At 38.5% G+C, this 19,023-nt stretch overlaps 1 protein-coding gene across 1 annotated transcript in view; it reads right to left on the bottom strand.

Annotated features, from left to right (window-relative positions):
- Positions 1-10,979: 10,979 nt before the first annotated feature.
- Positions 10,980-19,023, bottom strand: part of csmd1a (CUB and Sushi multiple domains 1a) — a 112,068-nt gene continuing 104,024 nt past the window's right edge. The window contains exons 3-4 of the mRNA XM_044347160.1: positions 12,273-12,467; positions 10,980-11,191 (exon numbers count right to left, since the gene is read on the bottom strand). Coding sequence (XP_044203095.1) covers positions 10,980-11,191; positions 12,273-12,467 — 407 coding nt within the window. The remainder of the gene's footprint in view (positions 11,192-12,272; positions 12,468-19,023) is intronic.

The following is a 19,023-nucleotide window of genomic DNA, read 5'->3' as shown; positions in this document are numbered from 1 at the left end:
TGTTGAATTTGATGTTCAAATCGTGGTATTATACATCAGCTCAGATTAATCACATGAGAATATGTATATCATCTGCTCATGACGGGCTCAGATGATCAATTTATTGGTACCACAGTGTCACTGTTTTTTGGAGACATCGAGGTAATTCTTTCAATGTCTTTTGTGAAACCAAAATGAAACCCTTTGCAATTTGATTAGCAATTGTTCTTTTTTCCAGCAAAGCCCTGCAGAAATACTTCTGGGAAAGAGAGTGACTTAACTAAACTCATCTGGGAGCTGCTCAGTGTATTTCTTTAGGAGCTCAATTTAAACAAATAAGCAGCTTGGATGAACTGAAACAAGCAGCTGACAATATTTTACAATCCTGGCTTCTTTCTCTCTTAAGATTTTGCAAACAATAAAAAAAACTGCTCCATTATATTTTCAATAGCAAAAGTGACATTTGGCTAAACAGTAATTTATATTTGTAGAAAGCTTGTGTTGAGCACTGTCACTATGACTAAAAGAGAAAATTGTAGCTGGATGAAACTGTAGGTGAAGAAAAAGACTTGTTTTAAGGGTATGGCCACTAGGGATGTGCAGAGGGCCCAGTATTTGTATTTGTATATGTATTTGTTGAGGCAGCAAAATTATTTGTATTTTGTACTGGTATTCGAATAAAAGTGAAAAGAGGCTTAAAAAGTTAAAGTGATGCTAGTTAAGATCAGTTCTCAGATGAAGTCTATATCCATAGTGCTTCAGAAGGTTTGTTCTTTTTTATCCTATGCACTACAGTAAACTTGTGTTTATTTACACATTTTTGTGTTTTTAAGTCTCCTTTCTGCTGTCTAGTGGCAAGAAATCAATTATTGCAGCTTTAAGAATTGCTGGAAAATTCTCCCTCTTCAAAAAGTTTTTTAGCGGTAGGACTAAGTTTAGGGTGAAGGTTTTGTTTAAGTTCAGGGTAAGGGTTCAATAAACTTATGTGGTGCTGATGATGAAGGTGAGGGTTAGGAGACAATAATGAATATAGCTATCGGAAGGTCCTGAACGGATGGAATCAAAGGGATGCATTTTGATGTACGAATAAATTTTATTAAATCAGAGAAATGCTGTCACTGTGTTTGTTGGAAAGAACAAAAAGACAGGGAAATGTGATAAGTAGAGAGAGAAACAGATAAAAAAAAATTAGAGATATGCTGCATCTCCTCCATTATTCATGTTGACCGGCCAGCTGCCTGACATTGGAATGAGGGAGGGACAAGAGGTCAGAGAGGAGGAGGACAAAGGGATGAGAGCGAAGAAGATGGTGCAAATGAGAGGACAAGAGAGGAGAGACTGATAAAAGTTCAAGAGAAGACAGGCTGAGTCGGTGAAAAGAATACAGGGCCTGCAGCTCAGAAGTTAGATGGAGTTGGAGATGAAGATGAAGATATAGAAGAGATAAAATGATGGACAGGTTTGACAGAAACCGGTAAAGCAGGCTATAGGATGACCAGACAAAATGTGAGAGAAAGAGAACTTAGAGGAAGGAAGGCAGTGGAGAAAGAGGCTGCAGCAAAACAGAGACTGATGGATGAAGAACATAGAAGAGGATGTGAGGGCAGGAAATTCACTTAAATGACCAGGAGGCGAGAGGTTACAATCCCTGTGAGAAGAGGTAGAGAGTGAAAAAAGGGGGTAGTCAAGAAGGCAAGTGTAAATGAGGTTGGACATAACAAATACTAGGTTGTAAAGGATAAAGATAAATGAGAAAGCGAGTGAAGCTGGAAGGAAATGAGTGATGGGAGAAAGGGGAGGAGGAGATGGAGAAAGGGAGAGAAAAGAGAGAAGTAGCTCTTCCAGGGATAAAGTATAGAGGAAGGTGTGGAAGGGGAGCCAGAAAGGAGAGTTTGCAGAACTAAAAAAAGAGAGGAGATCAGAGCACAAGAGAGTAGATAAGAGGAAAGAGAGAGGAGAGGTTTGACAGACCTGAGAGGAGTAGACAATTGGAGAAGAGAGAGACCAAGTCACAAAACAGAGAAGAGAGGGGGACAAAGAAACCAAGAGCTGGAGAGAGGTATTTCTGTGCCTGCCATAGCACTTCTCTATTATTAGACCACTAGCTTTTGGTGATACATGAATATCATAAAGACACAGACATAACTTTCTGTCGTCTGGGCACTGTTGTTTTGGCCCCTGCTCTCCCTGGGCAGCTTGTATTGCTGGCAATACATTATTTTAAGTTTATTTTACTGTTGCACTTATTGCAGTAGCCTGTGGAGGTGAGCATCTGCAAAATGACAAAGAGGCACTGTAAAAATAAATGATTGGATGCAAGTCAGAGAAGTTGGAAAGCAAATTATCCACAACAGATAGCTGTTTATTCCAAGTGCTTAGTGCAAAACCCTAGTACACCAGCACTTTTAATCTCATAACACGCCCACACACTCTTACAGACACACACACACACACAGACAATCACACAGCCAGTAAACATAATTTAAAATGTAAATGTAATAACAGGACAAGAGAGGTGTTTCAAAGTGGAGAAAAGAGAGTAAGCGAGGGCTTTTGAAAAAGGAGCAGGGAGAGAAGCAAAGAAAGGGAGGAACAGAGGGGACAGCTGGAGAGGATCCGAAAGAAAGGAACCTAAAGGCAGGGGTGAAACGAGATGGGATGAAAGGGGAGAGAAAAGAGGAATAAATAAGAGATTGAGGATAGAAAGAGGGAAGATAAGACAAATACAGAGGAGAGATGTTAGAGGAGAAGATAAGAAGTCTGAGCCTATTTCTTTGGCATATGTCATTGGTTTAGTGAGAACCTCTCGTGAGGAGGCACTGATGATGGAAAAAGTTTACCTAAAGATGCTGCAGGCATGCTGTTGTGGTACCTTTTGAAATGGCAGAAGGGGCCCGAGTTTCAGCAGGTGGGACCAGAGAGTGTGTTCAAAAAATAAGGGAATCACACTGCTAAACCTTGCTGGAAAAGTCTGCCAAGATTAAGGTGCTATAAAAGAGTTTCCAGCTGATTGCTGAAGCTCACATTCAGGAAAAGCAATGTGGATTCTGTCCTTGTCATGAAAAATATATATAATTTTACCTATATGAAGTTATAGAGATTTGTTAATGTGTTCTGGGGCTTTGTAAAATGCTTACGGCCGTGTTCTCCAGATTTGTCTGTGGGAGTATTGGGTGTCAGAGCCATCAAGTTTGTTCAAGCAGGGTAGTGAACTCTGATAAGGGTGTGCCTTGATGTTTCCTCTGTTTGTAATAAACATGGAGAGGAAATCAGTAGTGACACTGGCTTGGCATTTCTGCTGTTTGCAGATGATGTTGTCCTTCTGGGATCATTAGACCATCATCTCTGTGTGATGCGCTTTGTATGAGAATCAACACCTCCATGTCTGAGCCAACAGGGTCCCATCAAGGTGAGCAAGTGCCTCGTGGATACAAATTTGAGAATATTGGAGTTTTACTCACACACTAGACCAATGAGACTAACCGCCAGTTAGGTGAATCAGTGACATTAAGCAGAAAAATAAACGAAAATACAGTTACCACTGAAAAAGTGGCTAGTCTCATTTTCAATGAGGAGGTAAGTAACCTTGAAGTTCATTGAAAGTTCATTGAAAGAAGTCAGCTGAAAGAGTTCTGGCAGCTGGTAAGGATGTTTTGCCAGTCCCCCTCATTCCCACCCCGCTGCAGGTGTATCAAGCTCAGCTTACTGAGGAAGCTAGAGAAGCCACATCGCCCACCTACTATTGACTATGACTGTGGATCCCCCAGAAGAAGATGGCCATTCCCTTAGAAACAGCATCTGGGCTGCTCTTCTTTGTGGCAACCAAATTAATGGATTCTGACCTGGTTAAATGACTAGAAAATGACCTGAATAAGCACCTAGAAAATGGATGACTGAATGGAAATTACTTTGCTACTACTGTTTCTATCACAGCCAATAAAGTAATTAAAAATGAAACTGAATGTGTGTGTGTGTGTGTGTGTGTGTGTGTGTGTGTGTGTGTAAGAGAGAGAGAGAGAGAGAGAGAGAGAGAGAGAGAGAGAGAGAGAGAGAGCTGCGAATCAGAAATACAGAAAGTGGTGGTGAAAAAAGAGATGTTAAATGAAATTTAAAAAAGATGACATGGTTGAACAGATTACCACATAAGACAATACAGTGCAGTGCAAATTGATGGAAAAATTACTTCAGTCTGAACTGTAACATAACCCATCCAGGTTATTACAGGTTATTTACTTGCTGGCCTATCGTGTGTATGGCCACCATACATATTTATATTACAATGATTTTCTTTTTACTTTCTCATAGGCTTTTGAAAGTGGCATCAGCAGACTATACCAGAAATAATGACCCATAAGAAGAAAGACAGATGGAAAGAACATATTTTACAAAAGAACAAAGATGAGGATGCGCTAAAAACCTTTAAGAGGCAAATAGCCTCCGCATGTAAGTGAATGAATAACTGACTGAATACATGAATGATTATGTGCATGAGTTACTTTCTGGACTCAGGGGATACTTTGCATTATAATTTGTGGTCTTGCTATAATAGATTTGGCGTTACTTTTATATCATGTGTGCTATATAGGGAAATGACCATAAGTATCATATAATATTATACATTTGTCATGTGTGGACGCACCAAAAACCACCAATGACTTCTTACGAGCCCTGATTCACGGGTAATAGTTTCATCACATTATGTGTAGTGACCGTGTTACCCAATTAATGGAATAATTGTCAATTAGGGCCTTTCATTTAGTTAGAAGTCTGGAAAAGATAGGACGAGGTTCATTTAATGTGTAAATTCAGAGATTCCATCACCCTTTTTAAATCAGCATAACAACCTGCTGCTCATTAAAAATCCCTGACTATCATGGTGATGATACATTATAGCAAATTCTTGAGTTTTCAGCACTTGCAACTGGGTTAAAATCAATGTGAATAATGTAGTGGGCAATAAAGAGCAAAATATGATTAATCGCTGTTAGTCGTGCTCCTTGGATATAATGGCCTTTAGCAGAGTAAGAATTCATTCAGTTGAGGAAAATGACACCGCTAACACTGCTGAGCTTTAAGCATTTCAGTTTGTCTTGTGCTTTGATAGACTGATAGAGGATAGAGGAGGACAGGATAGAAAGGAGGCAGAGAAAGAGAGAGAAGAAGAAGGGATAGCTGGAGGGAGTGTTGAAGTGCAGAGAGTAAAAAAAAGATAGAGAAATGACGGAATAGGAAAAGGGTAGAAGGGTCGAGGTTAGAGCGTAGAATGGAGGAGAGGGGTTTAAGAGCAGGGAAAACATTGCTGTAAACATTTATGATACTGATAAACACTGCACGCTGACGTAATCGTAGAGAAAATCTGTTCAGATTTTAAGATAACAGCTTGTTTTTTCACATGTGCACAGAATTATCCAGATAACAGTCTATATTCCATGTAAAGTCTATTTAGTCAGGATAAGCAGTTTATGTGTCTTAGTATTCAGGTCACCAAAATCCCGGCACACACAAGTAAACAATGTAAACTGAACTTACAAAAGGACTCGGAAAGAACAGTGCAAAGTTGAGTAGTATTTTGGCAGATATTGGTACAGTACATTCCTGTTTTGTTATTTAGGTTTTTGAGATAAGAGCTCATCTGTGCTTTTATAAATAGGATAGCTGAAATAATCTAATCAGATATTGGTCTCTTAAATATAATATATAATTGCTGATGCCATCTATTTCTGACATTTACTATTCAGGCTCTTGTAGAAGCTGAGACATGTTCAGCCCTGAATCCAGAATTGATGATACTGTCAGTGCCTCTAACTCTTAATCTTCATACATGTCCACCATTAACTATAAATATTGGTTGATGGATTGACTGACAGCATGTCATATACATATTTGATATTTTGCAACACAGTAGTATATAATAGTGGATCAGCTTGTTCATGAAATCAGGGTCACTGCTCAACATTTTCATTGATCATGAACTAAAAGTAACAGTAAAACATATATATATATATATATATATATATGTTAAGGGTTGTGAGGTTGGTTCACACATGTCCAAGTTCATAATGCATTAAAATAACATGATTGAAGTTGAAAATTAAAAATCCAAGGTCTCTCCTCCACACAAGCCAGCCACTGCTGCTTGGAGAAAAAGAAATGTCCTTTTTAAAAAATTGAGTTAACTGTTCAGATGTTTGATTTCCCCTGATGAATCTAGATCTTCATATTGATTTATGGAAAACATGGACAAATACTGTATATGCACTAAGTGGGAATGATGACCTCCTCAACTGCATGCAGAGGCAGCTGTGTGACCTGTTGACATTTCACTTGCTGAAAAAAGAAATATAAATAAATGCATACTATAGGCATTATAATGTGATAAAGCCATTGCACTCAAGTAGACACCAGCAAAAAAAAAAAAAAAAGGCCTGGAGGTCTTCTGAAGTCTCTCTTTCTGTCTCCCTGATCCTGTCGTTTTTGTCATTTTGCCTCTCAGTTATCATTACCATCATTTTCTCCTCTATCCTCTGTGCAGTCCACCTTATATAACACAAATAATCCCGGTGAAATAAAGTTCACATTAGCCAGTAACTTCTCTTTTTGCCAGTCTGAAAAGTTAAGTAGCCAACTCTCACTCAGCAGGCAGGTTTGTAGTTAAGTGAGATGGCTCTAAACATTACAGTCTAGCAGGCCAGTCGCATGAAAACTGGATACAACTATTAGATTATCCAGGACATAATCTTCCAAGTTAGATTTAAATTTGTAAGAAATGTTATGATAGTTTACTAGAGCAAAAACAGGAAACACATTTGCTTATAATTGTATGCTGAAATAACATTTCAGGTTTAAGACATGAAAAGGCCATGATTCTATTCTGAAGAAAATCATTCACTTTGTCCAGTTGAATAAAAAAGTATTATAGTCTGAGCACATTACTTGTGTGTGTGTGTGTGTGTGTGTGTGTGTGTGTGTGTGTGTGTGTGTGTGTGTGTGTGTGTGTGTGTGTGTGTGTGTGTGTGTGCGCAGCAGTGTTTGTGGGTATGTGACAGCTAGTCAACCTGACATTCAACCTGCCAGCTATCAGACAGGAACATGAAACAGGAAATTGCTTTTGGGACAGCCAATCAGAAAAAGCTCTGAGTAAACAGGAAGAACCCGTCAGAGTGGTCCTGTCAGGTGTCAGTCATTTTCACAATGACATGCCCACATGCCTCAGTCAAAGTGTCAATCATCTCTTAATCCCACCTCTGGAGAAAAGTACTTAGTATCGCATTGGATGGTGCATGGCAGAGGCCCATAGAAGTATATTTTTTATGTAACTGAATTGTTTTTGCCATACATCTCGAAATAACAACTTTTAAAGAGTTTTATGTTCACACAAAACATTTAACTACTTTTACGTAATCAAGTAAAATACTGAATATCAAACTTAGTTCACTTTGGTCCTTAACCTAGTATAACATACCATTATTGTGTCACCTTATTGTGTCACCAATTTGTCAACATAAGTTTGACAGTACACCTGTTCTTATACACAAATATAACTTGTATTTGTGATTTGATTTGTATTTCTTTAATCTATTTTTTGTGCAGCAATACATTTCAGCAAGTGTTTATTTATTTATTTATTAGCTGAAACCACATTTGTTGTGGTGCATAAGGCTTTTGTTGTGGCTCATCAAACAAATTGCCAAATTACCTCCTTCTAGAGTCCAGGACTCCTACTCTAATTGTAGGGTTTTATTAAGCCAACCTAATAATGTGAATGCTTACCGGTGTTATGGTTAATCATTTGAGATCAGAATTGTCAAGTCAATAGGCTTCAGTTTTAGCAGCCACCATTTTCCATGTGACAAAATGCTGGGTGCACTCTCCCTGTACACTCCCTGTGCTCCCCCTTCATTGCAGAGGGTGGGTTGACAGTGGTCCTTGAGTGTTATACTGACAGGGACCATCTATGTGTGTATGTCTGTCAGAGCCTGGAGAAACGATCAACAGCTCACACTGTCAGAGGGCCACTTAAGACCTGACGCAGACACACAGACATATATACACATACACACATACACACACACACAAACGGTATCATGAGAATGCCATGGTTGATGTGTACTGCTTGGCTGGTGACAGGACTAAACGTGCAATTATTCTCCATTCCTTTCGTTTCCATCTAGTGCTATCCTCTCTGCCTTCCTCACTCCACTTATTTATCTGTCGGCCTATCCATTCTATTCCTCTGCAAGTTGCTCCACAATCATGAACCATTTTCTACACATGGAAGACAATGTCATCTATCAGTTGGAGTCAGGAGAACGTGAAAAATTGAAGACAAGAGGGTTTCTGTCAGACAAACTGATCTATGATTGCATTTTTCAGAATCATATCAGAAAAGATAAATAAAGATTCCAAAATCGCATTGCCACTGTTACACAGCATTGCCTCATCCCCTTTGCCCTCTAGATACAGCCATACCTGGTCTCATACACATTTGTATTTATTGAATTGGACTGAATGTCATGTCACCTTGAGCAGTTTTGAGAATCCTTAGGACACCTCCACAGTGTAAAGACAAGCTGAGGATGAATGAATGCATCTCACTGTTAAAGAAAAAGGATGTGTTGCAAATAATTCTCCGTGTCAGAGGGGGAAAAAAATCATTTCATGTGGCAGCAACTAGTCCAGAGATTTATAAATTGATTTAATTGATATTTTTATGAAGACAATTATTTCTTCTTCAATTACACAGACAATAATTCATCACCCCGAAAAAGCAAAAAGGCAAAAAGTGGTGTGACTGTGGTTAATGTAGTCTTGTGTTGAATGACAGTAATTCCTAATTTCCTACATTTAGTGTCATTTATCAAGTGTTGATTTGGGAACACATATGCTTTTTATCAGCCATACTCTGCTTCACAAATATATTAGACACACTGAAACCCTGGAGTAAACCAAAATAATCAGTCTACTAATGTCGATTTCTGAGCAGAACTGGCTCACAGGCATCTCTCTTGTTATTACTGAGGGAGGCCAAACTACCTTTCTCATTTCCTCTCTCTAGATTTCCCCAGCATTTCCCACCAACTTGAGCTAGCGACAAGACTGCATGCTTAACCATTAGGTTACCTCAACCCTTGCAAAAATACATCTAAGCCTTCAATAGAGATGTGTGATATTCTGAACAAAGCAATATGAAATTCAACAGTGCTCTAAATTTAAAAACCAGCATGTATTCTGCTACAATAAACTACCAGAACACTCAGTCACTCACACAGCCAGTTCAACTAGACAATGATACTACAACAGACTCAGACAGCTCCTTCTGTATCAAAATGACCAATCAGGATACAGCACACAAAATGATCACCAATCTGTCTAATTCACATGCTGAATATGTCTTTAATCTAGACACAGCATTCTTGAAGAGACACTCATCCAATCTTGCAGAACCATTGACCAAACTGATAAACTTGTCTATAGCTACAGAAAGATTCCCTGATCATTGGGAAATGGCTCTGATTGCCCCCATTTATAAGTCAAGTGCAGCTAACCTGGCTACAAATTATAGGCCAATTTCCATACTTCCATTTTTTTCAAAATCTTAAAAAAGGTTGTAGCACAATTGATGACATACTTGGATAATAATAATCTCTTGCACACAAGTCAATTTGGCTTCAGACCCAAGTATTCAACAGAACTAGCTAATTGCTATCTGCTTGAAAATATCAAAAGCTTTTTGGATAGGGGGGGTGTAGTTGGTGCTGTCTTTGTAGACCTCAAAAAAGCATTTGATACTGTCAATCATGACATCCTGCCATCCAAATTAACTAAATTTAATTTCTCTTTTCAAGCAAAAACATGGTTCAATCCGTATTTACGAAATAGGAGTCAACAGGCTACCATTGGTCAATCTAAATCTGATTGCCATGAAAGTAAAATGGGCATACCACAAGGACGAGTTTGTTTGCTTAGTTTATATATCAATGGAACAGGAATTGGGCTACAAATGCATGCTGACGATACTGTTTTATTTAAGTTAAAAAAAACTGTCTCTATGTGCTTCTCAATCAGAAAGCACAGACAGTGAGGATAAAAGACAATGAACTAGAGACAGTACAGGAGTTCAAGTATCTTGGAATTGTTTTGGATCCTCAGCTAAGGTTTGACAAACATATAAAAAGTTAGGTAGAAATGTCAGGGCCAATCTTCAAACTTTTAGGCAAATCAGACACTGCTTGCCATTTCATACAGCTCTGACATTTATGCATGCAATGATTTTTCTCATCTCTTATACTGCATAACCTCTTGGTCTCAGGCATCAGCCTCTACCACTAAACTGCTAACATCCCTTTATAACCAAGCTATCAAAGTTCTAGCCAAGAAAGCACTGAGATTTCATCCTTGCAATACTCTAAAGAAGAATAATCTTCTCTGTTTTGAATATTTCATTAATCACTTCAACCTCAAGCTTACATTTAAATGTCTCCACCCATTTTCAACACTTTCGTAACTAGACTTCACTATACTGCCTCTAACACCCGAAGTACATTAGAAGATGTGGAATTAGACACTGTAAAACTTCCTTTGCACAAACTGCTTTCTCAATTAAAGGCACAACCCCTCTGGAATTCCCTACCTGGGCAGATTCAGGATTTTAAAACGTTTTCTACAAAAGTCAGGTCCTGGTTGAAACTTGACCAGAACTGCAATCATGACACCAACTGGTAATTATTTGTGTACTTGAGTTCATGCTATAAATGTTTTGTGTTTTGTTTTGTTTTATTCGTCTGCTTGTATGTTTGTTTATGTGTTGTCATGGATGGTTGTTGCTGTTGTTTTATTATCATATGCAAAGATTTTAAACTGTAACATGTAATTTTAATGATTTCTTGAACTATAATCAAGGGACTAGTTTTGGAAACTAGTTTTGGCTATATACACGCAACTGGCAATGTTCTTTGTGCTTACATAAAAATAAACAATGTAGTCTGTGTATGAGATGTATCTCACCATATGCTTGGTGCCTCTGTCCCGCTGATTTCCAGGAAGTCATATTTGTCCTCTAATAAGAAGTCATTGAAGACAAGTGCTATAGTGTCCCCGGGTTCAGCGAGGATTGACCATGTGCAGTCCAGGTTGTTGTCATACTCTGCAGGGTATCCAGGGCTGGTTATTGAACCTGCGGTGCCTCGTAACGTACCGCCACATGCTCCCTCCGCTGGAGAGAGCCAGAGAGGTTGAAGCATGGTGAGAATAGCAACTCTCCACAATTACAGTATTTTTCATACATTTCATACATCTTGGTGTTAGATTTCCTGGATTGACTTGATAATGTCACAATCACACATTTATTTTAACAAACATAATTATTTTCATGTGTGTGTCTTTTATAGTATGTAAGTTTAATTTCTCATTTCTGTTCATGAATGAACATATAACTCTTTTATAGAGATAATAATACATACTGTAATACAAATATCAAAAAAGATATTACAACTAAAACAACAATACTATGATTTTCACGTCATTATCATCATTGCTGATCACATCATCAGATTTTCATTAAAACAATAACTCTACATCTTCAAACACTTGAAGACAATTTGCTTGATGAAAAAAAACAAAGCAACAAATAACAAAAGGCAGAAGAGAGCCAGTAGTCAAATCATTAAATTGCAAATGCTGGAAGACACTAGGAATTAAGAGTGAGTTTCGCAGAGATTTATCACAAGAATCCCTGAACTGAGCTTTTCAAACATCTACCGGCCCTGATGGTGAAAACCTGGACAGATTTGTTCTTGTCTGTAGACTAATGAACCATTAGAAGGGCTTTGCTTGAGGATTTTGGGCTCCATCTGGTTCATATAATGGTTTGTTACGTAATTTGAGCCAGACCTTGCTATGATTTAAAAGTAATCAATACACCAGGGTTTCTCATCTCCTTCCGGCCCCTGACCTCATGTTAAGGTCCTTCAATTCTCATGACCCCAACAATTAGAGTGAGAGAAATGCCTAGTGTGAGTTGGCACTGCGCCTTTCTAGAAATATTTTAATTAGGAATTAACTGAGGGTAGATACCTGGTTTGGGACATGACTTTGTGCAAGTTGTCATAGCAATTAAGTATGACATACTTTTATGGTCTATTTTAAGTAGTAGTAAGTTTTGACTTACATAGAATTAATATTTCTTAAACCAATCTAAATTACTGTATACTGTTTATTAAAAATATATTAAACAAATATCAATGAACAGAAAAAAGGAAAGTAAGAAAGAGAGACAGAAAGAAAGAACTTCTTACCTCTACAAAATGGTGATGGGAAGTCCCACTGTGCTCCACTGCCTGGTGATACAATACACGTGAGGATACTATGTCCTTCCAGTACAAAACCTGACTCACAGCTGTAACGGATCTTGTCCCCCATGTTGTACCGCGAGCCATGGATGACTCCATTTGGAATGAGGCCAGGGGTGCCACACGTATGGCTGGGCAGGACTGAAACACAGAAAAAAAAGAGAATATTTGTTTTTTGATTAAATTGTGCCAAGATAAAACACTATAACCAAACACGACCAAAAACAATCAGTCAAGTGAACCAAGATGAACCATGCAGTCAACCAGCAACAGCTCAACAACAAAAAAACATATTAAATCATGTTTACAATCATGTCTGTATTTGTGCCAATATATGATGTGGGACGGTGACCTCTTTGGGCTGTGACCCTGCTAAAACTAATCAATGTCTAGTTGTGACGCCATTCCTCGTTCAATCAAAGAGTGATTTTAGATCCTCAGAATGTTTCTTTTGAGTATTTTTTATGCCCGAAGAGGCAAAACTAGTATTTTACAAGAAAAGGAAAAAAGAGAGAAAGTAGCATTTTGATTTTGTTTTTTCCTATCCTGCCAAGTATCTTGTGATCCCTCAGATTTATCTTGTGTCATGACCCCCAGCATGGAACCACTAATGTAGGATAGTCTCCGACAATTTCAGCAATATCTCTACAACGTTCTGGTACAATATGTGATGGTTCATATAAAATGCAAATCTATCAAATAAATATATTAAATATATCCCATAATATCAACAATCAAATAATGTTTTTTTATATTACAGTCACCACAGTAGAAATTAAGCAAATATAAAATATCAGCATCAACCTCACAGAATCCCAATGTGGAAGTGAGTGCATAGTATTTCCTTTTGTCTATGTGGCTAGAGGTTTTCCTCCAATGTGCATCTGTTGTTGCCAGTTCTTGGATGACACAGCTCTACAGTGGGAGCAGCTACAGGCAAGCTCATGGTATAACTAGGCCAAAATCAATCTATGACTGTAGCCAACACGCCTTAGTGCCACAGAAGGGGCAGTGACAGTAGCTGTAGTACAACCTGGATGAACTCCACAGTATCTAACCCTGGTGTACACTGTGTGTTATGTGTATTTGTACAACTGGAGCATGTTAACTTGCTGGGTGTGTAATATGCGCATGCAATGTGTATCCAACTGGCTAGTGTGTGTGTGTGTGTGTGTGTGTGTGTGTTTGTGATGTGTGTGTGATGTGTGTGTGTGTGTGTGTGTGTGTGTGTGTGTGTGTGTGTGTGTGTGTGTGTGTGCATGCGCAGTGTGCATGCGCAGTGCAGCCAGTCTATATGTAAGGGGTATTCAATCAGTCAATCCGTGTGTTTGTGTACGCTGTTCCAATTAAACGCTAGCATGGTAATTAGACAAAGCTTCACCATGAGACACTGAGAACTAGGACAGATAGAAAAAGGGAAGGTTGGGGGGGTGTGAGAGAAAGGCAAAGAGGGAAGAAGAGGAGAAAAAAAGAAAAGACGATGAAGAGACAGACAGAAGAGAGATAGAAGAAGAAGGAGAAAGACGAAAGACGAGAGACAGAGAGACAACGGTGGGGAGAAGGGGGAGACAGGAAAGGAGAAAGACAGTCAGACAGGAAAAGAGAGAGGTGAACTAATTGCATTGGGCCCTAAACATGTATAATTTACTCTAATTGACTCATTATTTGGGTTGTATGAAGTCATGCATCAGAGGCAAGTTACTCACACTGAGCTGACCATGACGTTGTCTGTGCAAACATGCCTCCTGCTTTGTTTTAACAAGGTGAGACACACAACCGAATTCAAAGTCCGAACTAAAACACTGACTGGAGGATGGGCAGAGGGAGGGAAGGACGCTTCTCAAAGAAGAGAGAATGAAAGGAATCATGTGTCCGAGCCAAGTCATTAGTCACACTTATGTGACCGTACAGTCCTGTGTCTGCCAGGCAGGCATGTTTTAATGAGCCAGCCTGGTGTACAAAGGTATTCCCTCATTTCAACCAATGTCTGAGGAAGTCATCTGGAAGAATCAGAGGTTATTTTAGAAGGATGAAGTGTTCAAAATACTGAAATGCACTCAAATCCTAGACATTACTCTTTTTATAGTCCAAGTAAGGATCGTCAATAACAGATAATCACATATCAACTACAGCTGCATTTTGGCCCCGGCTCTAAGAGAAACCATTTGAATTCTGGTGATCAAGGTTTGTTCTTTTTTCACTTATGTAATGTTAAATAGTATGGTCTTCTTCTTTTTTTTTAGTGCTGAGATTAGACTTTTGAGTCATCCAACACACTCTTTTGATTCTGTGCAAAACAATGGATTGTCTGCAATGCTAATGTAGGATGGATGTGAGATTCAGTATGCATGAAGTGGTGAGAGCTGTAGCTTCATTCTGTCAAGATCTGACAGCTGACATCTCCCACGTGTAGATTGATGTTCATCACTTAAATTAAAGGCATAATAAATCCTTAATAATACATTCATTGGTTACATTTGAAATGTAAAAAAAAATTAAGAGACAGAAATTATTATTAGTATTACTATGCTTTGGATTAGAACATTTTAGGGCGTATTTTAAGCATGTTAGTTATTGTGCTTTAATATTCAATATAAATACAGTGGGCAAATAGTAGCCTATGGGCTAAATATGGCCTTCCAGCAAAATCATTTGACTCCCAAATGAAATCTGACACTTCCCCTTTTTAAACGACATCAAAATGTTAAAGGCATGTTTCAGACATCTACTGTAACCCACATGTGATGAATAAACACTGCATGAAATAAGCCTCTAATGATAAAAAATGTGGACAAAAATGTATCCTTTTGACTATATGGCTAATTTATCATCTGTTTTATTTTAACAGAAAGATAATTGTATTTCACAGACCTAATGAATTTATTAGAAAGATAACTAGGCACAGTACATTATATGGGCTATAGGTCTACTACTAATGCCAAGACAAGGACTTGTGCTCAAGCTATGGCAAGAAGAATTAAACCATCAGCCAAGCAGTTGAATTAATCTGCTTTACTTTTGTTTAAAATAGTATTCAAACCAAAATTAATTGAAAACATAAAAGCCTTGTCTCCACTGAGCTTTCAGTGGCGAGTGTTTGAAGAACTTTTGGCTGAACCCAACAACTGACCCCTGAGAGAAAGGTCTACCTGGGTAGAGTGATATGCGTAGGACGTTAATTGAGTAATTTTCAGTGCAAATTACTTGTTTAAGTTGCTATCATTAATCAGTGTTGTATTGGGTAACTACTAGTAATTTACAACGTAGATAGAGAGTGTAATGCACTGCCTGTGTGCACCATGCTTGGATATGTTTGGCTTGTTTTTATCAGTACTACACAACCTTGTTTAGCTGTAACCTCATGCCTGGGAAAGTTCAAATTAGCAGTTGTATTCAGTGGCATAATAACTTTGATTACATAATACTGGATGACTCCTTTGTTTTTAATTTTATTTATTCTAACCATTTCCCTGTTGAGGTCATTTTGGAGTTATTTAAAAAAAAAAAAGAGCACATTATGATTCTGGACCGATCAGAATACAAAACATCAGACGTGTGCAAGAAACTGTTAGGCTGTGTGCCCATTAAGAGCACTAAGGACAGTGTAGGCATCGCATTGCCTCATTAAAACAGATTTTGTGGGGATGAAATGTACCATACACAAACTACAACATACTAAATTCCCACATGACTGAAAACGCACAAACTCAGTGGAGAAATTAGAATAAAGCTGCATCTTTTGGAACACAAAAGCTTGTTGCTGGGGCAGCACATTATACAGGTGCTGCTTTTCTTGCAAGTTCATTTACAATTATGGATCCCAGTTATTTTTCCCTTTACACCACTTTGGATGGCAATTTTCCATGCACTACACTTTTTGTTGCTGTAACCTCCACCGTTGTCCTGGAGGGTGTAGACAGCCATGTGCTTCGTTTGATACCCATGTGAGTGAGGAAAACTCAACTGCACAGAAAGAGTTTTTGCTGGTAAATGAAGTGCCTGGAAAAGCTGGAAGCAGTTCTGTCGGGAATTCGATACGAGTTAGTGCAGTGGTGGGCAAGTTCTTAATCCACCTATCATCAATGGAGTAACTTACTACGTGTGTGTGTCTGTGTGTGTGTGTGTGTGTGTGTGTGTGTGTGTGTGTGTATGTGTGTGTGTGTGTGTGGGTGTGTGTGCGCGCTTTTTTAGTAGTGTCTGTCCACATCTCTATGTATGTTGCGCCATTCCTGTATGTGTGTGTGTCTTCTGAGAATGACGGATTCTCTGTTATATTCAGCCCTTCAAGCCTTTCACAGCCTTAGGGCAGGTCAGTGCATTGCTATGGCAACCCTAGGCAAGGGCAACATTTTAATAGTGATACAGAGGTGTGTAAAGACAGAGAACAGAGTGCGGTTATGAAAGCAAGGCTAAGAAATGACAATGACATGCAGAGAAGTTTGGCATGAGGAGAGGAGAAAAAATTAAAAGAGGAAGGAAAGTGGAAGGAGAGTAAGGATGGAAAAGGCAAATACTTAAGACGGACAGAACGAATTAAGGATGAAGGAAGTAAAAGATAAGAGCCAGAAGGGAAGAGGAAGTGAGGGAGACAGGAAGGGGTGGATGAGAGAGGTGTTGATGAAGGTTTTTGTAAAATTATTAATAAATCATTAGTGTCTTGCAGAAACCTTGCACACAGACAATTGTATCCTATTTTCTGTTTGATCCTTTCTAATTTCTTCTTCCCCCCCTCTAGAAAAATTGCACATTTTCCGTCTTCCACTATCAGATTCTAAAATTCTAAAATAATTCTGTACCACTAATTAAACAACAACCCTACACTCAACATGTTACCATGGAGAGTTTGCTCAAACAGATGTGTGAACAAAGATCAAACCTCTGACAATTTCTCATTGGTCAGAATGTAAACTTTACATTGATTAACTCCACACATCATCTGTTAAAACTGTGTCTACATTGGAAACAGCATGTCTCCATCTATCCATGTGTGATATCAGAAGTCAGGTCTAACACAGCTGCTGCTGAAAAGAAGTTAAACATCCTTATCTGAGTGAGGTCCCCTGCTCTACCTCTACAGTGTTCTCTCCCACGGTATAAATATATAGCGACGCTTATTAGCTAACCATCCACTAAAAATAGCAAGGCAAACAGCTCCTTGAATCTGCTGTTATGGATGCACTAAAGCAGATGCCACAGGATAAAAGCCAACCTGCATAACTTTGTTCTTTCTCCCTGTGGTGAAATGCAGTGAGCCTGTGACGACGTCTATATAAACTACAATTCAATTAAAAAAAACCCATAAAGTTTAATTAATTTACATTAAAAATAATCAGAATTACTGCATTAACTAGCCAGTTAAAGACGAGCGTGAGGAGCAATGAAGGTGAATCATATCTTGAATTTAAAAATAAATGACAAAATCCACTTAAGTTTTATTATTTGACAACAGATCACCACCATGGATTAAATGTCCATTAACACTTAACAAACCACAAACCACCCCTGCCACACAATCCCACTGTCGAAACCCAATGAATACAATACACATGCATCAAAAACACATATCTGTATATTTGAAGACTAAAATAAACTAATAACTTCAGAATATGTTTTAAAAAATAATCAGATAATATTGTCAACTCATCCACTATTTCAGCTCAGCAAAAGATTCATGTGGTTAATGCTGTTTGTGAGCTGTCACTCGCTAAAAATATATGGAGAGAGGCTGGAAAATGACCCCTAGTTAACTGACAGTAAAAAAAACAAAAAAAAACAACTAGAACGAGCTATATCTGCATCCACAGCATGGAACTTGCCACAAGCCAAAATTGGAACAGATGTTTTGTCAAATCTAGCTCCTCATACCTGGCAAAAATCACCAATTTCTTGTTTGGTTTCCAGGGGGCTGTAAAGTTAAAACCAAGCGGAACCAGAACAAATGTCAGACCGTGTGCTCATATTGCTCAGCAGGGATTTGGACAGATGTAAGCATTTGAAATTTGTCTGGGAAAATTCATCTTTCAGTGTGATTAAAACTTTGGCAGACTAGTTAACTTTAAATGAGAAGATTTTAAGGGCTCTTTTTTCGACTTAACTCAAAGTATAGGGAAAAAAAATGTGCATCTTTCAAAATAAATCTAAAATGTCTGTCACAATTCTCATTCTTGCACTAAAAGCCTTGGTTAGTAAACTCAAGAGTACAAAAAGCTCCTCGGTTCAGTTAGTTGCTCTCTAAAAAAAGATATTGATTTCTGCATAGTTTTTACAGAAGAGTCTACACACTCAACACTCCAGCATAAATTTAGGAAAAGGTGCAGACAACATCATTTTACTACCTACCATCACCATTTTGAGTCTGAACAAATCACTCCCCATCCGCAGCTCTGCTGGGACCCTGACTTCACACTGAAAGCATGTCTCAATAGGTGCAATCCATAATCCATTAACACCTCCAGTCAGTTCCCATGGTGTACATGTATTAACAAATAACAATCGCCATACTCCTTTAATCTATGATTCTTGATGTAGAGTTGTTGCTGTTGGAAAGATGCCAAAGCCCCTGAGCTAAATGGACTCCCCAGCACTGCTAGTGCTCCCATGGTGTAAATGTATTAACAGCTTCACTGACACATAGTACATAATAACTCTAACCGACCAAACACTAATGGGGCTCCTGGCCAATTGTGGCCAAGGGCCA

Source organism: Thunnus albacares, chromosome 1 (genome assembly GCF_914725855.1).
Source record: "Thunnus albacares chromosome 1, fThuAlb1.1, whole genome shotgun sequence".
Lineage (NCBI taxonomy): Eukaryota > Metazoa > Chordata > Actinopteri > Scombriformes > Scombridae > Thunnus > Thunnus albacares.
The sequence above is the reverse complement of the archived record's forward strand: the minus strand, read 5'-3'. Positions and strand labels throughout refer to the sequence as shown.